The sequence below is a fragment of the Temnothorax americanus genome, unplaced genomic scaffold (assembly GCF_048541705.1).
Source record: "Temnothorax americanus isolate GAGA-0224 unplaced genomic scaffold, ASM4854170v1 Scaffold2, whole genome shotgun sequence".
In the NCBI taxonomy this organism is placed as follows: Eukaryota; Metazoa; Arthropoda; class Insecta; order Hymenoptera; family Formicidae; genus Temnothorax; species Temnothorax americanus.
In genome coordinates, this window is record NW_027509338.1 from 4748040 (window position 1) to 4768542 (window position 20503).

Below are 20503 nucleotides of genomic sequence, written 5' to 3' on the forward strand. Positions count from 1 at the left end.
TTCAATTATATTATAAAATTAGCGTTTTAGTAACAAAGAAAAAAAGAGGAACCGCCGTATCATTCGGACAATAGTAGCATATCTGCCAAAGATAATGCAATCATACAAGTGCATTATCGTGTAAATATCATATGTATGTTGCTACGATCAATGAAGTATATACGCAAAAAGAACGGCGGCGCGCTGCTAATATGGAGTCAGGCAGCAACCGGCCATTGCGGTTTGTGCAATGCAGGATGCACTAATATGGTTCCGCGGGCCTCGATAGAAAGCGAGATACATACGTTATGAGACAGTACGTCGGTCCCTTTGCATACGCACTGCCTCAGCAACAATCCGCGTCGATTCTTTAAAAAATTTCTTTTCTCGATTGCGTCATGCGAGATGCAGTTCTTTCGCCAGGGTTTGTCAAAATTTTATATTCTGCGTTTACTCTCTTCGTTTTGACCGTGCAAATATAAGATTTGAAAGATTAAATTATAAGTATCTATTTATGAACTTAAAAATTATTTATTCCTAATGAAACATAGTGATATTTAAAATGTAAATTATTTTTTTTCTAACAATTTAGTGAAGAATAATAATGAGATTTAATACTTGAAGGTCTTGTTTTTTTTTTTATTAAAGTTGTATTATTGAATTAAAAATTACACATTTATATTAAACGTTGTTATATTAATATCTTAACAATTGATCTTTGTCTAAAATTAGAATTTTTTCTCATAATTTTTTTAATTTTGCATTTTTTTATTAAATTAATTTCCAAAGAGTCCATTGATTATAAAGTACTCCGATAAAGATGCTAATGTTTTTGTTCATCTAATTGCGATTAAATTTTGCATCAAATATGAACAGTACGAAGGATTAATAATAAGAAGAGAAACGAATCTTTTCATGCCAGAAAAGCAGGTAAAATACTTGTTTTTTGTGTGCGAGCATTCCCGCGTCAACAATAAAAGATAAAAAAAAATGCGCATGAATAGATCGAATACATTCTAGCAACTTATAGGAGGCCGTTTGAAGAGGTTTACTCAACCATATCTGTTCGAATGGTTATCGTTCGACCTCAGGGCGCCTCAAAACCTGAACCGGAGCAGACCGTAACTTAAGTGTTTTCTTAAAACGTATATCCACTTCTTTTTCGGTGTACTCTGATATTCACGTCAAGATGAAATTGGAGCCACTGACCGAGGGTGTTATTTTTTTCCGAGGAAGATGGAAGGATAAACATCGGACTCCGTCGAGGCTTTAAATGCATTGAATAAAATTTTTTTGCTTTGGGCAAGCGTAAGTCATGCGTAAATGAATCAGTATCGATATAATTTCTTCCTACGTTTATATACTGTGGTGATAAGATTAAGTAAACATAAGGATTTTAATTAAACGCAATAATTTTCTTTTTTAAAGTTTATGGCTTTAATTTTGAAGAATATAAATAAATGTAGGACAATTACGCAATATACCGTATATTATTTTCTGAAATTTAAAGATTGGAAAAAACTTAATTGAAAATCGTCAAAGAGCGCGCAATCAAGAAAGTATGTGTACCTAAGATTACGATTTTTAAAATAGCTTCTCGTAGATCGATATCCGATAACTCGATAGTATATCTGGATGCTTATCGTCGCTTCTCATTCATGAAACGATAAAACACGAACCAACAAGAACAGAGTGGAATCCGTCGTGGATTAAAATATATAAGTGGCGAAAGATTAATCTCCGTTTTACGGGGATATAAGTCGGGCGCCGCTCGACGGGACTTTCGTGTACGCGTCGTAATATTTTATGAAACCATAATGCTCGCTACGGATACTACCAGCACGAGATACGACCATTATACGAGTGATTCCGCTCCTTTTAGCTTGTCCTCCTCTCGTTTTCTCTTAAGGCGCCACGATATATTTCCCCCGGCTTTTCCGTCTCCTTCTCGATTATTCGCATTTTGCTCGGCAGAATCGTAAATCGTGAAACCGGCTTAATGAACGGTGGACAACGACTCGTGAAACGCTCTAGAGACGTTAAGACTCATCCAAACGCGGCGATTGTAATTGGAAGATGGAGCGAAGGGAAAGTCGAAAGTTCGCGGTGTCCTTAAACGGCACTCGCGGGCGTAATTATTGTTAATCACGAAAGTACAGAGATATATGATTAACCATGTTCAACCTAAGTGTCTTCTAATATTGTTGTATTTACGCGAAAGCGCACATATGAGAGATTACGGTAACAAATCTATTTTACGATTACACGTATATTATAGTTATTATAATAATTGCAACAAGAATCGTTGTGCTTCTGCAATAAATTCATACAGCGAAAGTAAAACCTACGGAATTATGTAGTTAATGTACAATTAAATCTTAAGTTAAACTAGTAATGAATAAATAATTGATATTTTAGGAGTATCTTGAAAAGAAATAGTACGTATATTTCTTTTTATAACTTTATCTTTTGTGATTGCCATTGACATTAGGCCTGTCAAGAATGATTATTGTGATATTATTCAGTTTCTATATATGATTCGTTGTATATGGCATATTATTACATGTTACGTGCGTTCTCCTAAGATTTAGGATCCCAATTTGCATCGACAAGTCCCGCTCTCGTCGGTACAACTCGTTACATTCTATCGCGGCGCGTCGGAAATCAAATACCTGCGAAGATCATCGACGTTCCGGAGATTTACGGCGTGTCACGTGAGAGGTCGTCAGCCAAATTGTTTCACATTGATTTTCAGGTCGAGTGGCCAGTACGACGGCACCGCGGCCGCTGCCCACACGCGACGTCTCCGCAAACGCATTGTGGTTTCCAGGCGCTTATTTATGCACGGCCCGCCGTTTCCGCCCTTTCAGCTTGACGTTTAGGGCCGTTGACTCGCTTGACTTCGTCGTCATATGGCGAAATCGCTCTGTCGATGCTCCTTCGCTGTCATTTTCTCGGTCCGCGGGTTTTTATCGCAAACAAATTTTACGGATGCTCAGTTTTACGTCCTTACGATCGTACAAATTTTATTAATTTAAAATGTATACAGTACGAGAGAGAGGGAGAGAGAGAGAGAGACTGTACATTAAAAAAAAATAAATTATATATATGAGTATAATAGATTTTATTGTATTTATATAATAGCGTTTTTCTCACTGGGGCAGAACTGGTGCGCACTCAGTGCACATTAAAGCCGTTGTACACTGATTTAGTTTCTAATATTTAAAGTAAAATGCAAATATTTCGACTGATAAAATACTCAGTACATATTTTACCAAATAGTGCAATAAAGAATATTGAGGATTTCATGATTTAACCCGATTATATTAAACATACACTTTACGTTGGTTTGTGTACGACGGCTTTAATGTGCACTGAGTGCGCACCGGCTCTGCCAGTGAAAAACGCTATAAGAAATATTTATTAATGCAAAAAATGAAGTTACGCATAAGAAGAGTTCAAATTAATATTGTTAAAACAATAAGCGAAAGAGGACAAGAAGTAAAATGTATAAAATGATACTTTTAAACAGTGTGTTTTGGACGAGCCTATATACAGAAACGTGTTTTCCTCCCGACATTATCAGTACAAGAAGAATGTTCTATTCATACTTTTATACGCCGTTTATGGACGCGTTATGCGCTGTATCAGTCTTATCAGCACTTCTAAGCCGCCTACAATTTACGCATGTGTATATGCGCGTGTAGAGCTATCGGCAGAAAGGAAAGATTGCGGCCGCAGAAAACGCTACTTGCAGTCCCACAACCGTGAATCTTAAGAATTCAACAGAGTTCTATAAACTATAAGTACAAAAGATAAAACTATTTTTAGTTCTCAAATTTAATGAAATAATTTTTTTAATACAAAATTCTCTATATATACATATATATATACATATATATCTTATATAAATTTTTTTAAATAGTTTTTAATAATAAATTTGATTTATCTTTTTTATATTTATTTTGCACATTGCTAAGCATATTCTCATAAGAATGAGCGCCGAGAATGACGAATCATTCTGTTCGAAGATATACGTCCGCAGCGAAGACAAACGATAACGGTTATCACCGCAAAATATCAGCTTAACTACGCTTCAAATGCCGCCAGAGGCGACGATATAGACACGCGCGCCGTTAATCCGCGAACATGCGCCGTTATTTCGCGAGAATTTGTCAAGCCTTCCGCGCGCGCGCGCGCGCTCTCTCCGCACTCTGCACGACAGACCGCGTCGCTAATTGGATGCAAGATACGAAGCTACGTTTCACTAGGACGAATCCATTAATATCGCCTTCGACAGATGGGCTCGCGCGCAAACCCGGTGGTCCGACGAGGGAGGATTTCTCGCGTCATTAATCACTGAAACAGGAACCGCGCTGCTTGGGTCGCGCTTAGAAAGCGCCTGGTTTCTCGCAAAGATAATCGGCGCGCATCATTGACCGTACGATTTTCATCCCGTCATTCCGTAAGTTAAACGATAAACTGTGACAATTCGGATGTTACTCACCCAGGAATGACTGATTCATACATTCATTTGAACTTAGCGAACCCGCGGACTCGAGCTCAATACACTGTGGACATTTACATACATCTACACATTTATCACATATACTCTTATATGAATGATTAACGATAAACAGCTGTGCAGAAGACAAAACATAGAAGCAGATATAAACAAATTGAAATCTATGGATGCGTATGAGTTAAGAAATTTTATTAAGTTGAAAACATTATAAAAATTTAAATAAAGATTACATTTTGCAACAATTTCTAATATTTAAGATATGATGCTGTACGACTTCAAGCAGTTCAAACATATAGGTTGCTGTAAACGCGCGGGAATCGATGTATATGCGCAACTCTCAGTTGCTCGATTTATAGTAATGCACTGCAGATGCACAATTTCTGCATTAGGTCTCTCCGCAATTGAATAACAGGATATAAGTCATAGTATATGTTACTGTTAAATAAGCCAACGACTCGTAATCTTTTTGTAAAACAATAGAAATATTAAATAATGACAAGTTATCATGAGACACGTGATGTAAAAATATAATATTTATATCTGTTATTATGTGAATGTTACAAAATCATAAGAATTTTCTTGTTATAAAATTTACCTTTTAATACTGTATAATCTGTGAGAATACCATTTGTAGATAACATTTTCTTTGCTCGAATAAAGTGAATCGTCATGCCATCTACTGTCGTACAGCATAAGAAATATGAGAACTGTTAACATAAAAGTTGTTAATTGTTCTTTTTTACAAATATTGCTTCCAGTAAAAAACGTATATTAGATTTGTAATTAAAGATTCTTTAAATATTATTTTATGTCGTATAAACAAGGCTTTTTGTATACCAGGAAGGGAGAATAGAAAAATAACGTAAATAATTACATTTATAATAAAAGATAGTAATAATGGAATATTTATTTATTCTTAATATAAATTGTTTGTATAATATAAATAGATGCTTATTTCTATATCGAGTAATTTATATATTTTTTTTATTGTACTAATGCTGTAGAAAAAATAGTTTGTAGAAAAAAATGTATAATATCTTAATATACTCAGAACAACGTGTAAAACGGTCATGTAAAAAGACCTAACATGAATTTTCAACTAACCTGATGCTATCATTACTATTTTGATTTGTTTATTCAACGAGATTCTAAGCTTATTATGATGATTATTTGGACGGATATTTTAAAAGGCCTCTCTCAGTCTCTTATTATGAATAAAATATCGTGCCTTCTCATCGACTATAGTTGTATATTATTGAAACTTAAGTAGAAATGCGCTACGACGTGACCAATGTTATAATTGAATGTTATATAAATATAAAATATACAAAAATATAATTGGGATTTATTTGACGCGGGCCAAAATCTCTAAGATTTTTAGAAACGTTATTAAGGACGTTCTCTTGTCCTTATACTAGAGAAAATCGATTTTCTTAAGATTTTCTTGAAACTGTAAATATACGTTAATTTAAGTGTGCTTTATGCGTGGTATAAATTTCCGTACCTCTTCCGGTATAAAAAATAAAGATATTGAGCCTCAAGTTTCAACTTTTACTAATGAAAAGATTTTACAGGCCAAACGGTAAGAGATACGAGGTTGACCAAGAGGACCAAAGTTGCTTTTCTCGTCGAGTTCTATAAGGAAAAAATGCCAAAACTAAAAAAAATTAAATTAAAAATTTTTTTTCGAAATTTTGAGGCTCAGTATCTTTATTTTTTATACCGGAAGAGGTACTGAAATTTATACCACGCATAAAGCATACCTAAATTAACGTATATTCACAGTTTCAAGAAAATCCTAAGAAAATCGATTTTCTCTGGTATAAGGACAAGAGAACGTCCTTAAAAACAAATATGGTCGAATGCATATTGTATTACAAGTACATGTCATAAAAGTCTTTAAGCCCAATTGTCAAAATATCTAATACATCGATGAAAAGGCGAATTTCGCTTTCTTAAACACCCGTTGAAACATTTCGAAAATATTTATTAAAACGATTGGAGAACTTTGCGTTATTATTAACAAGTTCACGCGTTCTTACGACGAGTTTACGAGTAAATGGAAATAGAGATTCTTCCTTACTTTGGTGGCAATAGATGTATATACGTATTGCTGTATCGTATACATTGCGCTTTCCTTCAAGGCCACAAAAGTTCTATGTTCGGAGACTGCAGCTTCGCAAATATTCTGTACATTGACAAAACAACCAGCCAGCAGTATATCTGTAAAAAAAAACAGGGAGATATGAAGACCAGAAAGCTTAGATAACACGGAAACACGCTACAAACAAAAAAATACACTTACGTTGTAAGACATCCAAAGCCAATTACATAATGTCGCGAATACAGAGTCCAACTAAAGTAAAAACATAAATAAGTGATATGATTGCGAACTTTTATCGAACGATAACAGACTCATTGCCAAAATAAAGAAAAGGAACTCACATAAATATAATAGCCGCCTAAAAGCCATAGTCCGAAGACTAACTGGAACAAGCAAACGATGAACCATCCAACGAGCCATGGCAATAACCATCCACGTACGCCTTCCTTTATGCCGTAAACCATTAACAAAGCGCATATGACCAACAGAAGCAGGTAAAAGATGAAGAAGCCTCCGACAACTTGCATAGCTAAAAATTGCGGGCGTCTCTCATTTTTTTGAATAGAATACTAAAAATATCATAAAAGTTAAAAGCTTATATGAATCTATAAACTATAGTAAAGTATAAGCCTATGAACTAATAAGACTAATTAACGTTAGAAACACTGACAATTAATTTATGTTATTTAAATATACTGTATGTATCTCTTTTAAGAAAGAAATGAAAGGAAAGAGTAAATTGATCAATTTAATTATTTACACATTACAATAAAAGTCATGACAATATACCGTTATATAAATTGAGTAATTTTTATAAAATATTATAAACCAGTTATTTGAACAGTTCTGGTAGGTCTAGTGTTAATGAAACAATTTTAAATTATATAAATAGGTGAATACTTTAAGGTTGGGTGATCAAAAAGTAGTGTTACAAAAAAAGAAAATTTTTATCTTTTACGAGAAAAATAAAATTTGACTAGTGATTATAGTATAAAATATGATTTAAATAGAAATGACAGTCAGAACTTGACAAAAAGAAGTGAAGTCACTCATTCACCAGCTTAATGAAAACGTGATAATAAAATTATATGACTTATGACCCTCTCTAGATAATGCAAAGGTTAAGATTTTGTAGCTTTATTTAAACTTTCCGTCGTTTTTGCTATTCGCATTCTTCAGGAATTAGCATAAAAAACTTTACATAAAATATAAAGAAAACTCGAATTTTGTTAAAGCAAAGTGATCTAAATCGTATAGTCACATGTCAATAGATTTTTAAAATGTCAATAGATTTTTACTTAATTATATAGATATTGTTTATTTAATTTTGCAAATGTTGGATCATTAATTTCTGATTGATGCGGAAGTTATACTTGTGACTGCTTAAACTCGTATTTGTATATGATCAATCTTACTTGTATTCTTATTTAAAAGGACCTGAGTAAAAGTTGATTCTTTTAATTTCGACTATAATATCGCATTTTAATGTGTGATTAGCTAAAGTAATAACTAATAATTAAACATTTCTCACGTCATATGTATGAACAAATACATTTCATAAATATAGTTTCGAAAATCTTTGAAAACTGTAAGAACGAAATATACGTAAGTTAGCGTTCTAAAATTCATATCCGTTTCTGAAATTTTATACACTTCAGTGTATAAAAAGATTAGCTACTATAGATAAAATAGTCATAATATATGGATAACTAACATTTTTTCCAGCGAGAACAAAAGGTTTTGCTACTATTGCTAAACTATATAGCTCTCGCTGCAAAAAATATAGTTTTTGCTGCAAAAAATATTAGTTATCCATATTTTACAAGACTAAATTTAGCTTAATTTTTTCCCACAAACTCATTTATACATGATTAATATCTTACTTACATCCCCTTACATCAGCTTCAAATAACGGATTGTATATCTGTGTAGAATCGCCACCAGCCAGTTGATAGCATATTAGCGTAATTAACACTACACTAATTGCCTGAAAGAAAAAAAATATTGATTATGTGATATTTGCACAATAAACCTCAGAATGTTAAAATTATATTCCATTAGATATACTTTAACTCTGCCTCTAATTACATGGAACTTCTTAGCCAATTAAGAGATGCTCACCACTGTGTAAAACGCTATAGCGTTGCAACCGGTCTTAACGCTGTTCGACCAGATGCACGGCGACCAACAGGATTCCACAATCGCCATTGTTTACACTGAAATCAAAATTCGAATGTGAGAGAACGTAAAGCGCGCTTCAAGCGTGCGGTCTCGCTGACTTATGACGTTATTGAACAATCGTCGCAAAACTTGGGCGTCGACGCGCATCAGAGTTACCAACGTAAATACGTATTGACAGAACTGCTCGTGGAAGCTTTATTGAGATTAAAATAAAATCATGTCGATGCGCAAAATCAATTTTACGTCCGAATAATCGCGTTAACATTCACGTTTACGACATTTCCACAGACACTGATATCGAAGAAGCGTCAATACACTAGTTGATAGCGTTGCAGACTCATGTTACAAGAGGCGGAACAATCAATTCTGACACGCAAGTTGGATTTTGCTCATGTGAAATGGTCAAACGCGTACAAAACAATTAATACATATTTGCAATTTTTAAACGAGACACGGCCCTTCTCGCCCGGCGCGATATTGACGCTAAAACTCCGGATACCAATCGCGCGTTTTTCATCGCCACGGCACACGATGCGACAATGCAGTCGATTCATGTCGAACACCCAGCACCAAGTTGTTTTCAAAAATCGTTCCTCTCTCGCTCGTACTTACGAATTCTCGGGGGTGCGGGCGAGAAAAATGATTTCAATCGGACTCCTTTCGCAAACGTCGACTGCCACCGCGGTCACCAAGATTCGAATGCTCGAATCGCCTCGGAATAACAGCAGAACTGACAAACAGTGCCATACACGCGTCGATGGACGTACGGTTAATGGCGTCGTGTCAGCATTGGAAACCCCCTCCACTTTGCGAACAGGTCACGATGCCGGCTGTTCCCTTTTCGTAAAGCTTGTATAACGCGTCGATCCACCAACTCTGAACAGTTGGCTAAAGGATGCCATGCACCATAACACACCGTGGTTGCAAATATTACAATTAGTCATTTACTATAAAGAAGATTTAAAAAATTTTAAAATATCTCTGAGTAATATACTTAATAAAATTTGAACTTCTTATTTATTATTGCATATTTTAACTCGTTTGGCTTACAAAAAATTTGTATTTTACAATTAATCTTTTATCGTGTAGAAGAGATTTTGAACAAGTTATCTGTTTTTTATTCTTTTCTTTTTCTTTTATAAAATCAATATTTATTTTATTATACAAAACCACAATATATCGAATCTGAATATTGTTAATAAACTACATTAAAAAATTTGAGTGAGTCTTATTTTCCATAAATAGTGAATGTATCTATTTGTTTTTTATCAATTTGTCAACTTGTCAACAATCGATCCATTTGTTATTGACACAGTGCGGCTGATGAACAAATGTAACCAGAAATCGCTATACCGTCTGCGGCGCTTGGTTTAAAATATGTACTGTATATAGTCTCACATTCCTATCTCTTAGGATATGATCACAATATATTTTATAGTGCTATTCAAAAACGTACATAAAGAGTTTCGAGAAAATTGGAAAGTTTAAATAAACGTTTAGGAATACAACTAATATGTATCTGTATAAAAATCACTTTTCTTTTATCAACAAGCTTGAGCATTGACCGGTGAAAAGAATGCAATGTCTGTTTTATGTAATGTAATTGAACCCTTATAAAGATTAGTGCTGGAATTTATCAATTTATCTAACAAGCAGGTGCGACGAACTCAATGTAGCAACGCTATCTGTATTTGCACAGCGATTTACCATCTATTAATATCGCAGTGCAAGGTCAGTCTGGATAGAAATAGAAATGGTCACATTTATATCTTCTATTAAGTCGTGCGTTTGAAGAGTAGCGTGACATTACCTACTTTATAATTCGCCGCGTACTTCAAAGATCGCAAAATCTCTTGAAGAGGCAGTAATTTCCGTGATTTTTACATTGTATGATTTATTTCGGTAATTTCTTTTGCTACAAATGAATGGAAATAGCAATTCTCTGAGTCTTTAGATATTTATAAAAATTGAATAGAGAGGAAACAAACTGATTTTTTTTACTGCGATAGTTTACAAATATATCTTCCCGGAATGAATGGATTTTATTATTTATAATAATCTTGCGATAAACTCGCTGTGTTGTCACATTTATTATCGAGCCGTCTGCACGTCATCGAACCCGCGGAAAATGTAGTGCAACGGTTTCGTGTTACCTGACCGCGGTTTCCGCAGCGGGTCGTCATTTTGGTGCACCGCAAAGGAAAACAGAAACCTACCGTGCTGAGATCAATCGATGATAATTCGATTGTCGCGCGAGAAGAAAACTACAGCTCGACGCGGGAAATCCCGCACGTATATCCTGTCGTTTTACGCGCGTTTCACGCTTTCACGATGTAACTCAAGACGATGTAACTCAATTGAAATAAAATAAACGAACAGTGACGTGAAGAAAAAAAAGCGAGGGTCACTAAAAATTTTAGACGGACACGTTTCGAACGTTTCCTTTTGTAATCGCCGTACGCGGAGATCAAGAATGGTTTGTTGATTGGCCGTCATTGTCGGCCGGCCATGAGGAATTTCACGGGGCTCTATGAAATGATAAAATCCATTCACTCCGGGGAGGACAGTGCCTACATGCCTATAAATCCTCACAGTCATTCGGCGCAACAACGAACGGCGTAATGGATCCAGACGTTCGTCGAGATAGCGGTGCTCTAAGACGCCGTAGATCATCGACAAGCAGGATTAACGTCATTGGGATTAGCAATACTATAAGGTGCAAGATATATCCAGTCGGAAACGACATATGCGACAGAACGGGTAATGCAGAATTGAGAAACTGATCGTATCGGATAGTAATAATGATGAAATTATTTTATTGAATACGATTAAACTGCGTTATTACTAATGTAACCATTTCTCCTTGATAATAATATAGAAAACAGTTTTTTAGAAAATATGAATTATTTCGACTGTATGCTCGTAGGGTCCCAAAATCCATTCTACTCCAGACATCCAAAGTTCTAAGTCGATCATTGCCCTCTCAAACTTTCGAATGAACCGCGCGCGTGTCGTCAATATTCGTCTCCATCCACAGACAGGTAATTTCAAATTTAATTCCCACCCCGCTATCGAGGTATCAGCGGCGCCTAAACACGGAGCAAGAGACTGATCCCGTATTATAGTCTTCTCCTGATGCCGACTAGTGAAGAAGCTATAAATATACGCATGTGCATGTGCGCGCGTTATATGCGGATAGATACAGATCCCTCCGTTCTCCATTCTTCCGTACCATTTTCTATACGATCGCCCGCTACCATATCGGCTCCCTCGCGGCGCAGCTCTAAGCCTACCTTAGCATCCGCTGGACCACTGTAAACTGTCTCTCGATTTAGGCGTCGGACTCGGAGCATCATGCCAGCTGCACGCTCGCGCGGCAATGTCAACGTTGCCATCTAGTCGAGAGGCCGTACTTCAACAGTGTCAATGGTTGGAATGAAGACAACTGTGGACTGGCAACGCTGCGGGAATCTTCAACCAACACCCGGCACGTGGCTCATCTCATGCCCCGGTCAAATTGAGCAAATCGGAATAATCAGTAAACCCAGCAACCATTCCGTCGCGCCGCTTCTGCCGATGAACGTAAATGATTTCGAGCGTATGCACATATGTGTATCGTGTGCGCGATTGCTTATTCTTGTTTATCAAAGCTCGCAGCTTTTGGCTAACGTTTCTTCAGATCATTCTGCAGTAAACAATATAACCGCGCATAAACGTTACAAGAATATAGACATTAAAGACAATTATTTATTAAATAATAATTTTAGGGTAATATTTGTAATAATATTTAGGTGTTTAATTTAAAATTGCGAATAAAATTGTGGTGCATATAAATGCAGTTACTACAGGTTTGATTTAGATGTTGGGTTTGTACCGTTGAGAGCGTTCAGACTTTAAAATTATTATCTTTGTGATAAAACTGTTATCGCGCGGCCCGTCGCGGTTGTTTAATTTTGCAATCAGCTGGTTTCTGGAACGGAAAATATTTCGGCGGCACATTATATTATCTGACGCATTATCCGAACCGAATTTGATTTAATTCCTTCGGTGCTCGTAACTGCTCGAGTGAACTTAACGTACTCGGAGTACTAGAGTCATACTCAAGTTGAACGAAGTATCAGCATCAAGGGGAGAAACAGAGAAACAGAGAGAGAGAGAGAGAGAGAGGAAGAGAGAGAGAGAAAGAGAGAGAGAGAGAGAGAGAGAGAGAGAGAAGAGAGAAACAGAGAGGTTGAGATATATGCCATGTTTGTGTTAACTTCAATAATTTAACAATAAATTTAATCATGAAAAAATCATTAAGCGTGTAAAAGTACGGATATGTTAATACAAATGTTAATTTGTCCGTAAAATAAGAGACGAAGAAATAGGTTTCTCTTCTTTCAAACTATTTCTGAACGTGAACTCTCTCGTGAATTATCTGCGAATGGAAACACGACCCCTCGCACGTTTAGCCAACGACGGTATGACGCCAGATAGATACGTAGTCTGACAATGAGTCGAAGAATTGATAACAATAAGATTCGTATCTGGAGACTACAACCTTGTTTGCAAGGTTTAAATTTATTGCTTCAAGTTAGTTCCTTTAAGGTATTTTTATAATATATAATGAAAAATATCGCAAAGTTTAAGAAATGAGAATATTGAAAGACAATAGAAATATTAATTTATTACAATTCATTTCTTATTAACCGTTATTATAATTATCTTCGACTTTAATTTTTTACATAATTGATTTTTTTATGTATCCATTTTGTCAGGATTATGTTTGAAGTAACGTGAAAATGTTTGAAATATGATGCTTTAGAAATTGATTTTTTATGTATCTATTTTTTGGAATTCTGTTTGGAGACAGTAATGTAAAAACGTTTGAAAAATGATACTCTAGAAATTAGAAAGCCTATAATTATCTCAGTGAATCAACTGTTATTGTTAAAAGAAAATGTGGGATGTTAGTATCAAGACTGAAATATCGCATGTTTTGGGCACCAATCACGTGCCTTAAGATCGCGTGGAAATCACTTTACTTCGAAAGCTAATAGTAGCGGATCCACAGAGTTACGTGACTAATATCTTAATATATTCCGTGAAATATTTAGTCGGCGTGGCGTGGGAGCAGCCACGCGACGCGTTGTTTGAATCTGAGATCTCTCCCGCCCAAGCGAAATAAGAACCTCAACTAAGGGGCCTATAGACGCACAGTCGTAATACATTTCTCAGTAATACCAAGACTTTAAAATAAATTCAAAAAGAAACTCTTACAAAATAAAGTATTAGAAATAAAGATCCAAAGGAGAGAGAAAATCATAGTTTTTTACGTAATTAAAATTTGATAAGTTTTTTCGTAAAGAATATAATGTTATATTTATATAAATTGTATTTGCAATTTTTAATACAATTTATATCTGAAGCTATTTGTATAAAAAAAACTCATGTAAAGCTTTTATAACATAAGAAAAGTATTATTGTTAATGCTGAATGGTCGGCAAGGAAAATCTCGGCCGACCGCAGCATCTCGCGCGGTCGGCGACCACCTTTCGCCGTGGGAGAGTTAGCGCGAAGGGGGTATAGAAGCCCCTCCGGTCAGATTAGGCCCCGTCGGGCCCCTCTCGCTCGCGCTCCGCGCCGTCGAAGCCGTTCCTTCGTGCCGGTTTGTGCTATCGGATCCGCCTTGCCTCGTGCATACGCGCCATGGTCTCTCGCGTCAAGTCGGGCCAGCTACATCGCGGTACCCAGCTGGTCCCGAACGGCCATTCGTCGGTCCCGGCGCTCGCGAAACGAAGCGGAGTCGAAGCGGTGCCTCGGCACGGCGCGATCTCGCGCGTCGTGTCATCGTCGTTGCCGTCGTCGTCGTCGTCGTCGTCGTCATCGTGAACGACAAGCCGAGCCGAGCCGCGAGAGCGGACTCCTTCGTATTCTCTCTGATGTAACCCCCTTCTCTCTGCATCCGTGAAACCGCGTCGCGCGGCCACCTTATATCGCCGCGATTACGCATACACGCTCGAGAGCCGCGCCGAGGCCGCCGAGCGGTCACAATGTTCGCGATCCCGTAGATCGCCCGCGATCGTCTGCGACGCGTCCTCGCGCGCGCGCGTCGCGAGTCTGCCGCCGGGACCGATCCACGCCGATCGAGGCCGGAGCCAATTTCGAGAGTGCGTTTATTTTGTGCGCGGCTCTCGTCTTCTCCTCGGGGAGAGAAGGACGTAGGAATCTGTGAAACCTGTGAGTCCTCGTGGATATAAGCATCCAGCTCGACAGCGATCGAAAAGATTTTCGAAAGATTGCGTGCACGAATCGGAGTTTCGTCGCGCTAATTAGGAGTTTAACTTTATTGTGAATTTTACGTGCATCGATTTTTTTCTTCTTTGTTGGAAGTCAGAAATTGTGTTAAATTTTAAAATGGATAAAATTTTTAAATAAAATTTTGCACATTGAGAGCAGGTAAAAAACGAGTGACGCGAAAATCTTGGTCAATAGGAAATTTCTTAGTTTACCGACTTGAGTGTTAAGTGATTACTCTTTCAGATGATTGCGAGTGAAAGACGTACGAGAGTAGAATCGGAGTCCATCGACAGGATTGAAGTGAAGTGGGAAAGTACATTGTGCGATTTGTATCGTGCGAAACCGTTTCTCGATATCGCGGAGCGAAAAGAGATTACTCATCCGATATGTGAATCATATAGTCATAATTCACGCGCGAAGCGTCGTTTCTTTCTTGACTTGGAGGCACACGCAAAATTCCCGCAAATCAAACTTACAGTGCAATTCAGATCTGGCCAGTCTCTGCAGGCTCAACGTTCCATTAAGTTGCATCCATAAAGTAAAAAAATATCGCGATCGTAATTCATGGATTCTCTCTCGGTAGGTGATCAGGTGATAAACCTGCGGAGGAAGCAAACGGTCCAAAGGCAGAATCGGGAGGAAGTGAAGTATCTAGATTTGTAGAACGGCTACGTTGTTCTAATGTGTGCCACGGATATATGTTGTGCCAGTGCGCGCGGTTGACTAAGATCGACTCGGCGATTTGACTGGATCTCTCTTTGGTGATCGAGATCGCTGATTTTCCCGAGCGACCGACGCGAACGTCGCGGTGAGTGCGCGTGCACTCGCGGTAAAACGCGCGGGCGCATCGACGAAAATCTCGCGAGTCTGCGTGTGCTCGGTTGCTGGCGAGATATATCAACCATTGACGGATTTCTGATCATGGATCTGCACGTTGTCACCCAGCGATCGTTGACTTTCTCAGGTGGAATCGCGCGGAGGGCATCGGCGAAAGTATTTTCGATCGTCCGCAGAAGTAAGTCCGCTATTAATCTATACAACGGCGTATTAGAAGAACTTTGCGTTGTAGTGCCGGAATGTGTGAATGTCGGACACAAGGTACGGCTCGAAGATCACAGAACGCGATAATCCTAAACTTTACAGATGTTACGTGGATTAGACGCCGAGAATTCGGAAATAAGCCGAGAACTTTATACCGAGTGAAACGTGAGAGGTTTAAGGGATGATGCGATCTTTGTATTCGACAATCTTGGGATACCAAGATTCTAGATTTCTATGAATCCTGAGACGCCAGCATCCTATAATTAAACAAGTTTTTTCATTGTCAGATTAACATTTTATATTAAAAATCTTATTTTATATTTAGCGCTAAATGTACATGGCAATAATTTTAATCTCACATTAAATGCATTTTTTATTTTAAACATATTTTGGAATCTCTTACTTTCTTTTTTTTTTAGATTACATTTAGCATATAATTTTTAGACATGGGCCTCTCAAAAATGAAGATACTCTTTAAGTTCTCGCTTTAGATATTTATATTTTCCGACTGAAAATCCGAGGGTGAATTATTATTAAAATTCATTACTGCGAGCAATCTGTAAAAATTCGCTTCTTCGAATGCGTCGAGTCCCTTGCCCTTGCAATGCAATGCATACGCTTTCTTGGCCCTGAAATCGAGCGCGATGGGTCGCGACGCGCTCGACGTTCGCCGGCGCGTCCTTGATTTTCGCTCGATTAGTATCCGCGCGTGGCGGATCGCCCGTTATTGAAGAAGGAAAAAGTATCGGACGTCGTTCCGGTTGACCGTTTCGGTTCAACGGCCCGCGCTGAAACGGCCTGTACCGGGAGGCAGCTGCACGCATTCGTCCGTGAGCGTGAGCGCGTGCGATGCACAATACCGATTCTTTCCACGTTGCGACGAGTTGAGGAGCGCGGCTTCCGGGATTGCCTGGGATCACCGCTGAACTTTCACCGATCGGCAAAAAATCGCGATGTTTTCCGCTCGAACAACGCCACGGGACGAGCGAACGTTATATTCATAAATGTCGGCGCGACCCTCTCCATTGTTTTCATATCCGCGATCTACGATATTTTTCCATTCTTTCCTTCCGAAGATGTCCAGTTTCATCCAGTATGGAACAAATCTTTATTTATTATTAACCAATTATATTTGCTAAAAATTATTTGTCTGTATTCAACGTCGATATTTTTTACGTATTTTCTTTTACTTCAAGAATTTATTCTTAACAAAAGCTATCGGATAAATTAACAATGTATATTTTATATCTTGATTTTTTTCTAATTTTAAAAGATTGACATATGGCTTATCACAAGTTGATTCAGAAAAACGACATATTCTGCGGAATTTCTAATATTTGCCACGCTTATCGAATATTTGTTATTTTTTCTCAAATTAATTATCGAAGTCTACGATGCTATCGAGAGTGAAACACGAATCGTCTTAAGGAACGGGAGGACAAACAAGAAGAAATTCCACCGCGTGGTTTGCTGCTCCTTACAGTTGATTATACAAATGGCACAAGTTTTATTATTATTATTTTTTTTTTTACTAAGTTTATTGTATCCGTGGTTACGTAAGCGTCTAAGGAATTTTGCGCACAAACGCGCAATCATCAGGTTTAGCACCTGATACCCACACTTGTATTAAAACAGCTGCGAATGTGTGCTACTCAGATTTCCTCCATTGCAATCTTCTCTCGTCTCTCAAATCCGATAATCGAAACAATCATAAATCTTGTACTTTATATTACAATTATAAAATAAATTTTTATTATTAATACGGACAATTAAATAGGAAAATAAATTACTTTGAGTTTCAAGCTAACTTCAAAAACTTTAATAATTAATTATATATAAAATATAAGATTTAGTAAAATTAAACGCAGAATTATATATAAATTATCTTAAAAATCTTTTTTATTAAAATGTTGAAACATTAATAATTTCTTATTTATAAGTAGTCGTACAAATCTAAGGATTTTTGCAATATATAAGCCTCAAGTTCATTTTTTGCTTTACTCCCATATTCAAATTTTATTTTAACACACAATTTTTTAACAATGATTGTTAATTACAATTGTACTTAAACTTTAATGTTGGAAAATATTGTGAAAGTAAATAATATTCATGAAGCCCCTGATAAAATAAAAGACACATTTCTTAATCACACACATATTGTTGTTAGAAAATGCGGTAAGAGCTTGCCGTACATAATTAAAGATACTATACATAATTACTTATTAAAAGTTACAACTGCGTTGCTATGAACGGTGAAATAAATCCGAAGACGAAACTCAGATTAGATCTCGCAGTAATCTCTATACCACCCAAGAAATGCACAGCGAAACGATGTAACCGAAGAGTAAAGGTCCTCGGTTTCGCTCGGTGCGATTAACCCGCGTTTCTCTCTCCTCTCTCTCTCTCTCTCTCTCTCTCTCTCCTCCCTCTCCCCCTCTGTCTCTCAGATCTTATTGCCGATGAGGCTGTTAATTCCTGTCGCCCCGAGAATTCCAATCGACGGCTGAGGGGCTGAGGAGAATCAATGGCATCCGGTGCGTTTCGTCCGCGGACACGAAGAGGGATGTTCCTGGTCGCGGCCACTGGCTCTCCAAAGGCACGACGTATAAATACCAACTCGTTGTGGGTCCTCTTCTCTTCCTAAGCCGCCGTCCTCGTTCCTCTTCTGCTCCTTCCCTCTTTGGCCCGCGGAGTCTATTTAGATAATCTTCCGCTTGGCGGGAGCGACACTCGGTGCGGCAAGGAAGCCTCTTCATCGCGGTGGCTTTCACCAAGGTGGCATCGTGTTCCTCGCCTGTGCATCACTGATCTTTTGCCCCTGCTCCTCCCTCACCTCCTGCTCCTCCCGTGGTTGCTTCAGTTCCCGGTGAAATTTTTTGGCATCCGCCACGCCCGTGCGCGAACGTCTGTCTCGTGATTCGTGTAACGGTCTTGAAGAGAACCGTGAGGAAAACCCCGAACACACAGAACGTTTTGAAGAGCATCGAAGAGAGCTTGTAAAGAAATCCTGAGAGAGTCTCAAGAAGAATCTCGAAGACGCTCTTAAGGGTTGTTGAGGAGAACTTTGAAACTTTTGAAAGCACGTAAAATATTTTAAGAATTTCTCAGAAAAGGTATATATATATACGTACTTTCGTATTATCCTGAGGTGAAGATACCGAGGACAAGAAAGTTAGGATTACAATAAGCCGAAAAAAAAGTTTGAGCGATATAATTCGTGAAAATAATCGTAAAACACAATCGCGGTATATGATTTTTAAATAAAATTAGCTGAAAAATCTGAATGCTCAGAAGAGTTTTCAAGAAAACTTTTTTAGTAAATCCATAATCAAGCAACGCTTGGCAATGTGGTGAATAGTGAGACGCGTGTACATGAGAATTAGACTTTTGAGAAAATGAGAGACAAATAGGCGATGACGGGACTCGTTGATGACAGTGAATTTATTCTCAGAGGGTATGTACCTGGTGTGCCGATCATATGAATTGATACATTTGTTATTTGTTTAGTATATAAGACTGATAAGAATATTTTATCATGGCGAGATAAACGTAACAGTGACTTCAGTCTTCAGACTTCACATGAACTATAGCTCAAATCTTATAAGCTTGCTTGAGGCTCAAGAACAGCACTTAAAGTTTATTACATTAATTTCAATTTTTTAAATAATTTACTAAGTGTATTTATCGTCAAAACAAAATTGTTTTTGATACATAAATACAAAAATAGTTTTTATTTATATTATATCTTAATAGAGAAACATTTTTCTTCAGATTTTTTAGTTAATTAATATATTCTGAAATATCTCTCTCTCTCTCTCTCTCTCTCTCTCTCTCTCTTTAAATTTATATTTTATCTCGATAATTTTCATTACTTGATTTTAACAAAATTATTACTCACATTTTTAACAACATACTGCACGTTGAAAATAATTACGGATCTCCCTCTTCGTTTCATCATCACGATCTCAATCAATGCCAGTAATTTTTATTTCTCTTTGGCATGATTCCGAGAGAAAAGAAGTAATTGTACGCGTGCGAAGTGCCAACATTCCATCGCGAAATTTGTTAGATAAACATTTGACGAATTGCGAGACATCAGGGCGTCTTGCTTGCATGATAATAAAGTCATTATCGAATGCGATAATGATGATTTGTCGTGTTATATTGACTGATTAGTGATAGACAACTTGTTCATTCTATTTCTGTCATGGTAATCTATAGTTCCTCTTTTACGTATTTAACATACAGAGAGCAATATACTCTGTTAAATATCGTGTTTTACTTATATGATAGGTTATTTTACATTATAACGATATGCGGAAAAGAACATTATCGTTCAAAGTCCACTCATATTAAGTATTTCATAATATGTTCTCTCAAAACAACTTCCC

At 37.2% G+C, this 20503-nt stretch overlaps 2 protein-coding genes across 5 annotated transcripts in view; one reads left to right on the top strand and one right to left on the bottom strand.

Annotated features, from left to right (window-relative positions):
* The window catches only part of LOC143897179 (rho guanine nucleotide exchange factor 17), a 116798-nt gene that overhangs the window by 47065 nt on the left and 49230 nt on the right, over positions 1–20503 (top strand). Inside the window, exon 1 of one of the 4 annotated variants that reach the window (XR_013256867.1) lies at positions 14829–16086. The exons of 1 other annotated variant lie outside the window; for it this stretch is intronic. The gene's annotated coding sequence lies outside the window, so the exon portion shown is untranslated. Of the gene's footprint in view, positions 1–14828; positions 16087–20503 lie in introns of those variants that run through there. 2 more of the 4 variants (XM_077405576.1, XM_077405580.1) reach the window with 2 other exon arrangements.
* Pasi1 (septate junction component pasiflora 1) lies at positions 5387–9580 on the bottom strand. The gene is made up of 6 exons (XM_077405119.1): positions 9402–9580; positions 8730–8824; positions 8496–8595; positions 6950–7137; positions 6810–6860; positions 5387–6727 (listed from the first exon to the last, which is right to left on the bottom strand). Exons 2-6 carry the CDS (start codon positions 8814–8816, stop codon positions 6644–6646), a joined length of 510 nt encoding a protein of 169 aa, XP_077261245.1. The 5' UTR covers positions 8817–8824; positions 9402–9580; the 3' UTR covers positions 5387–6643.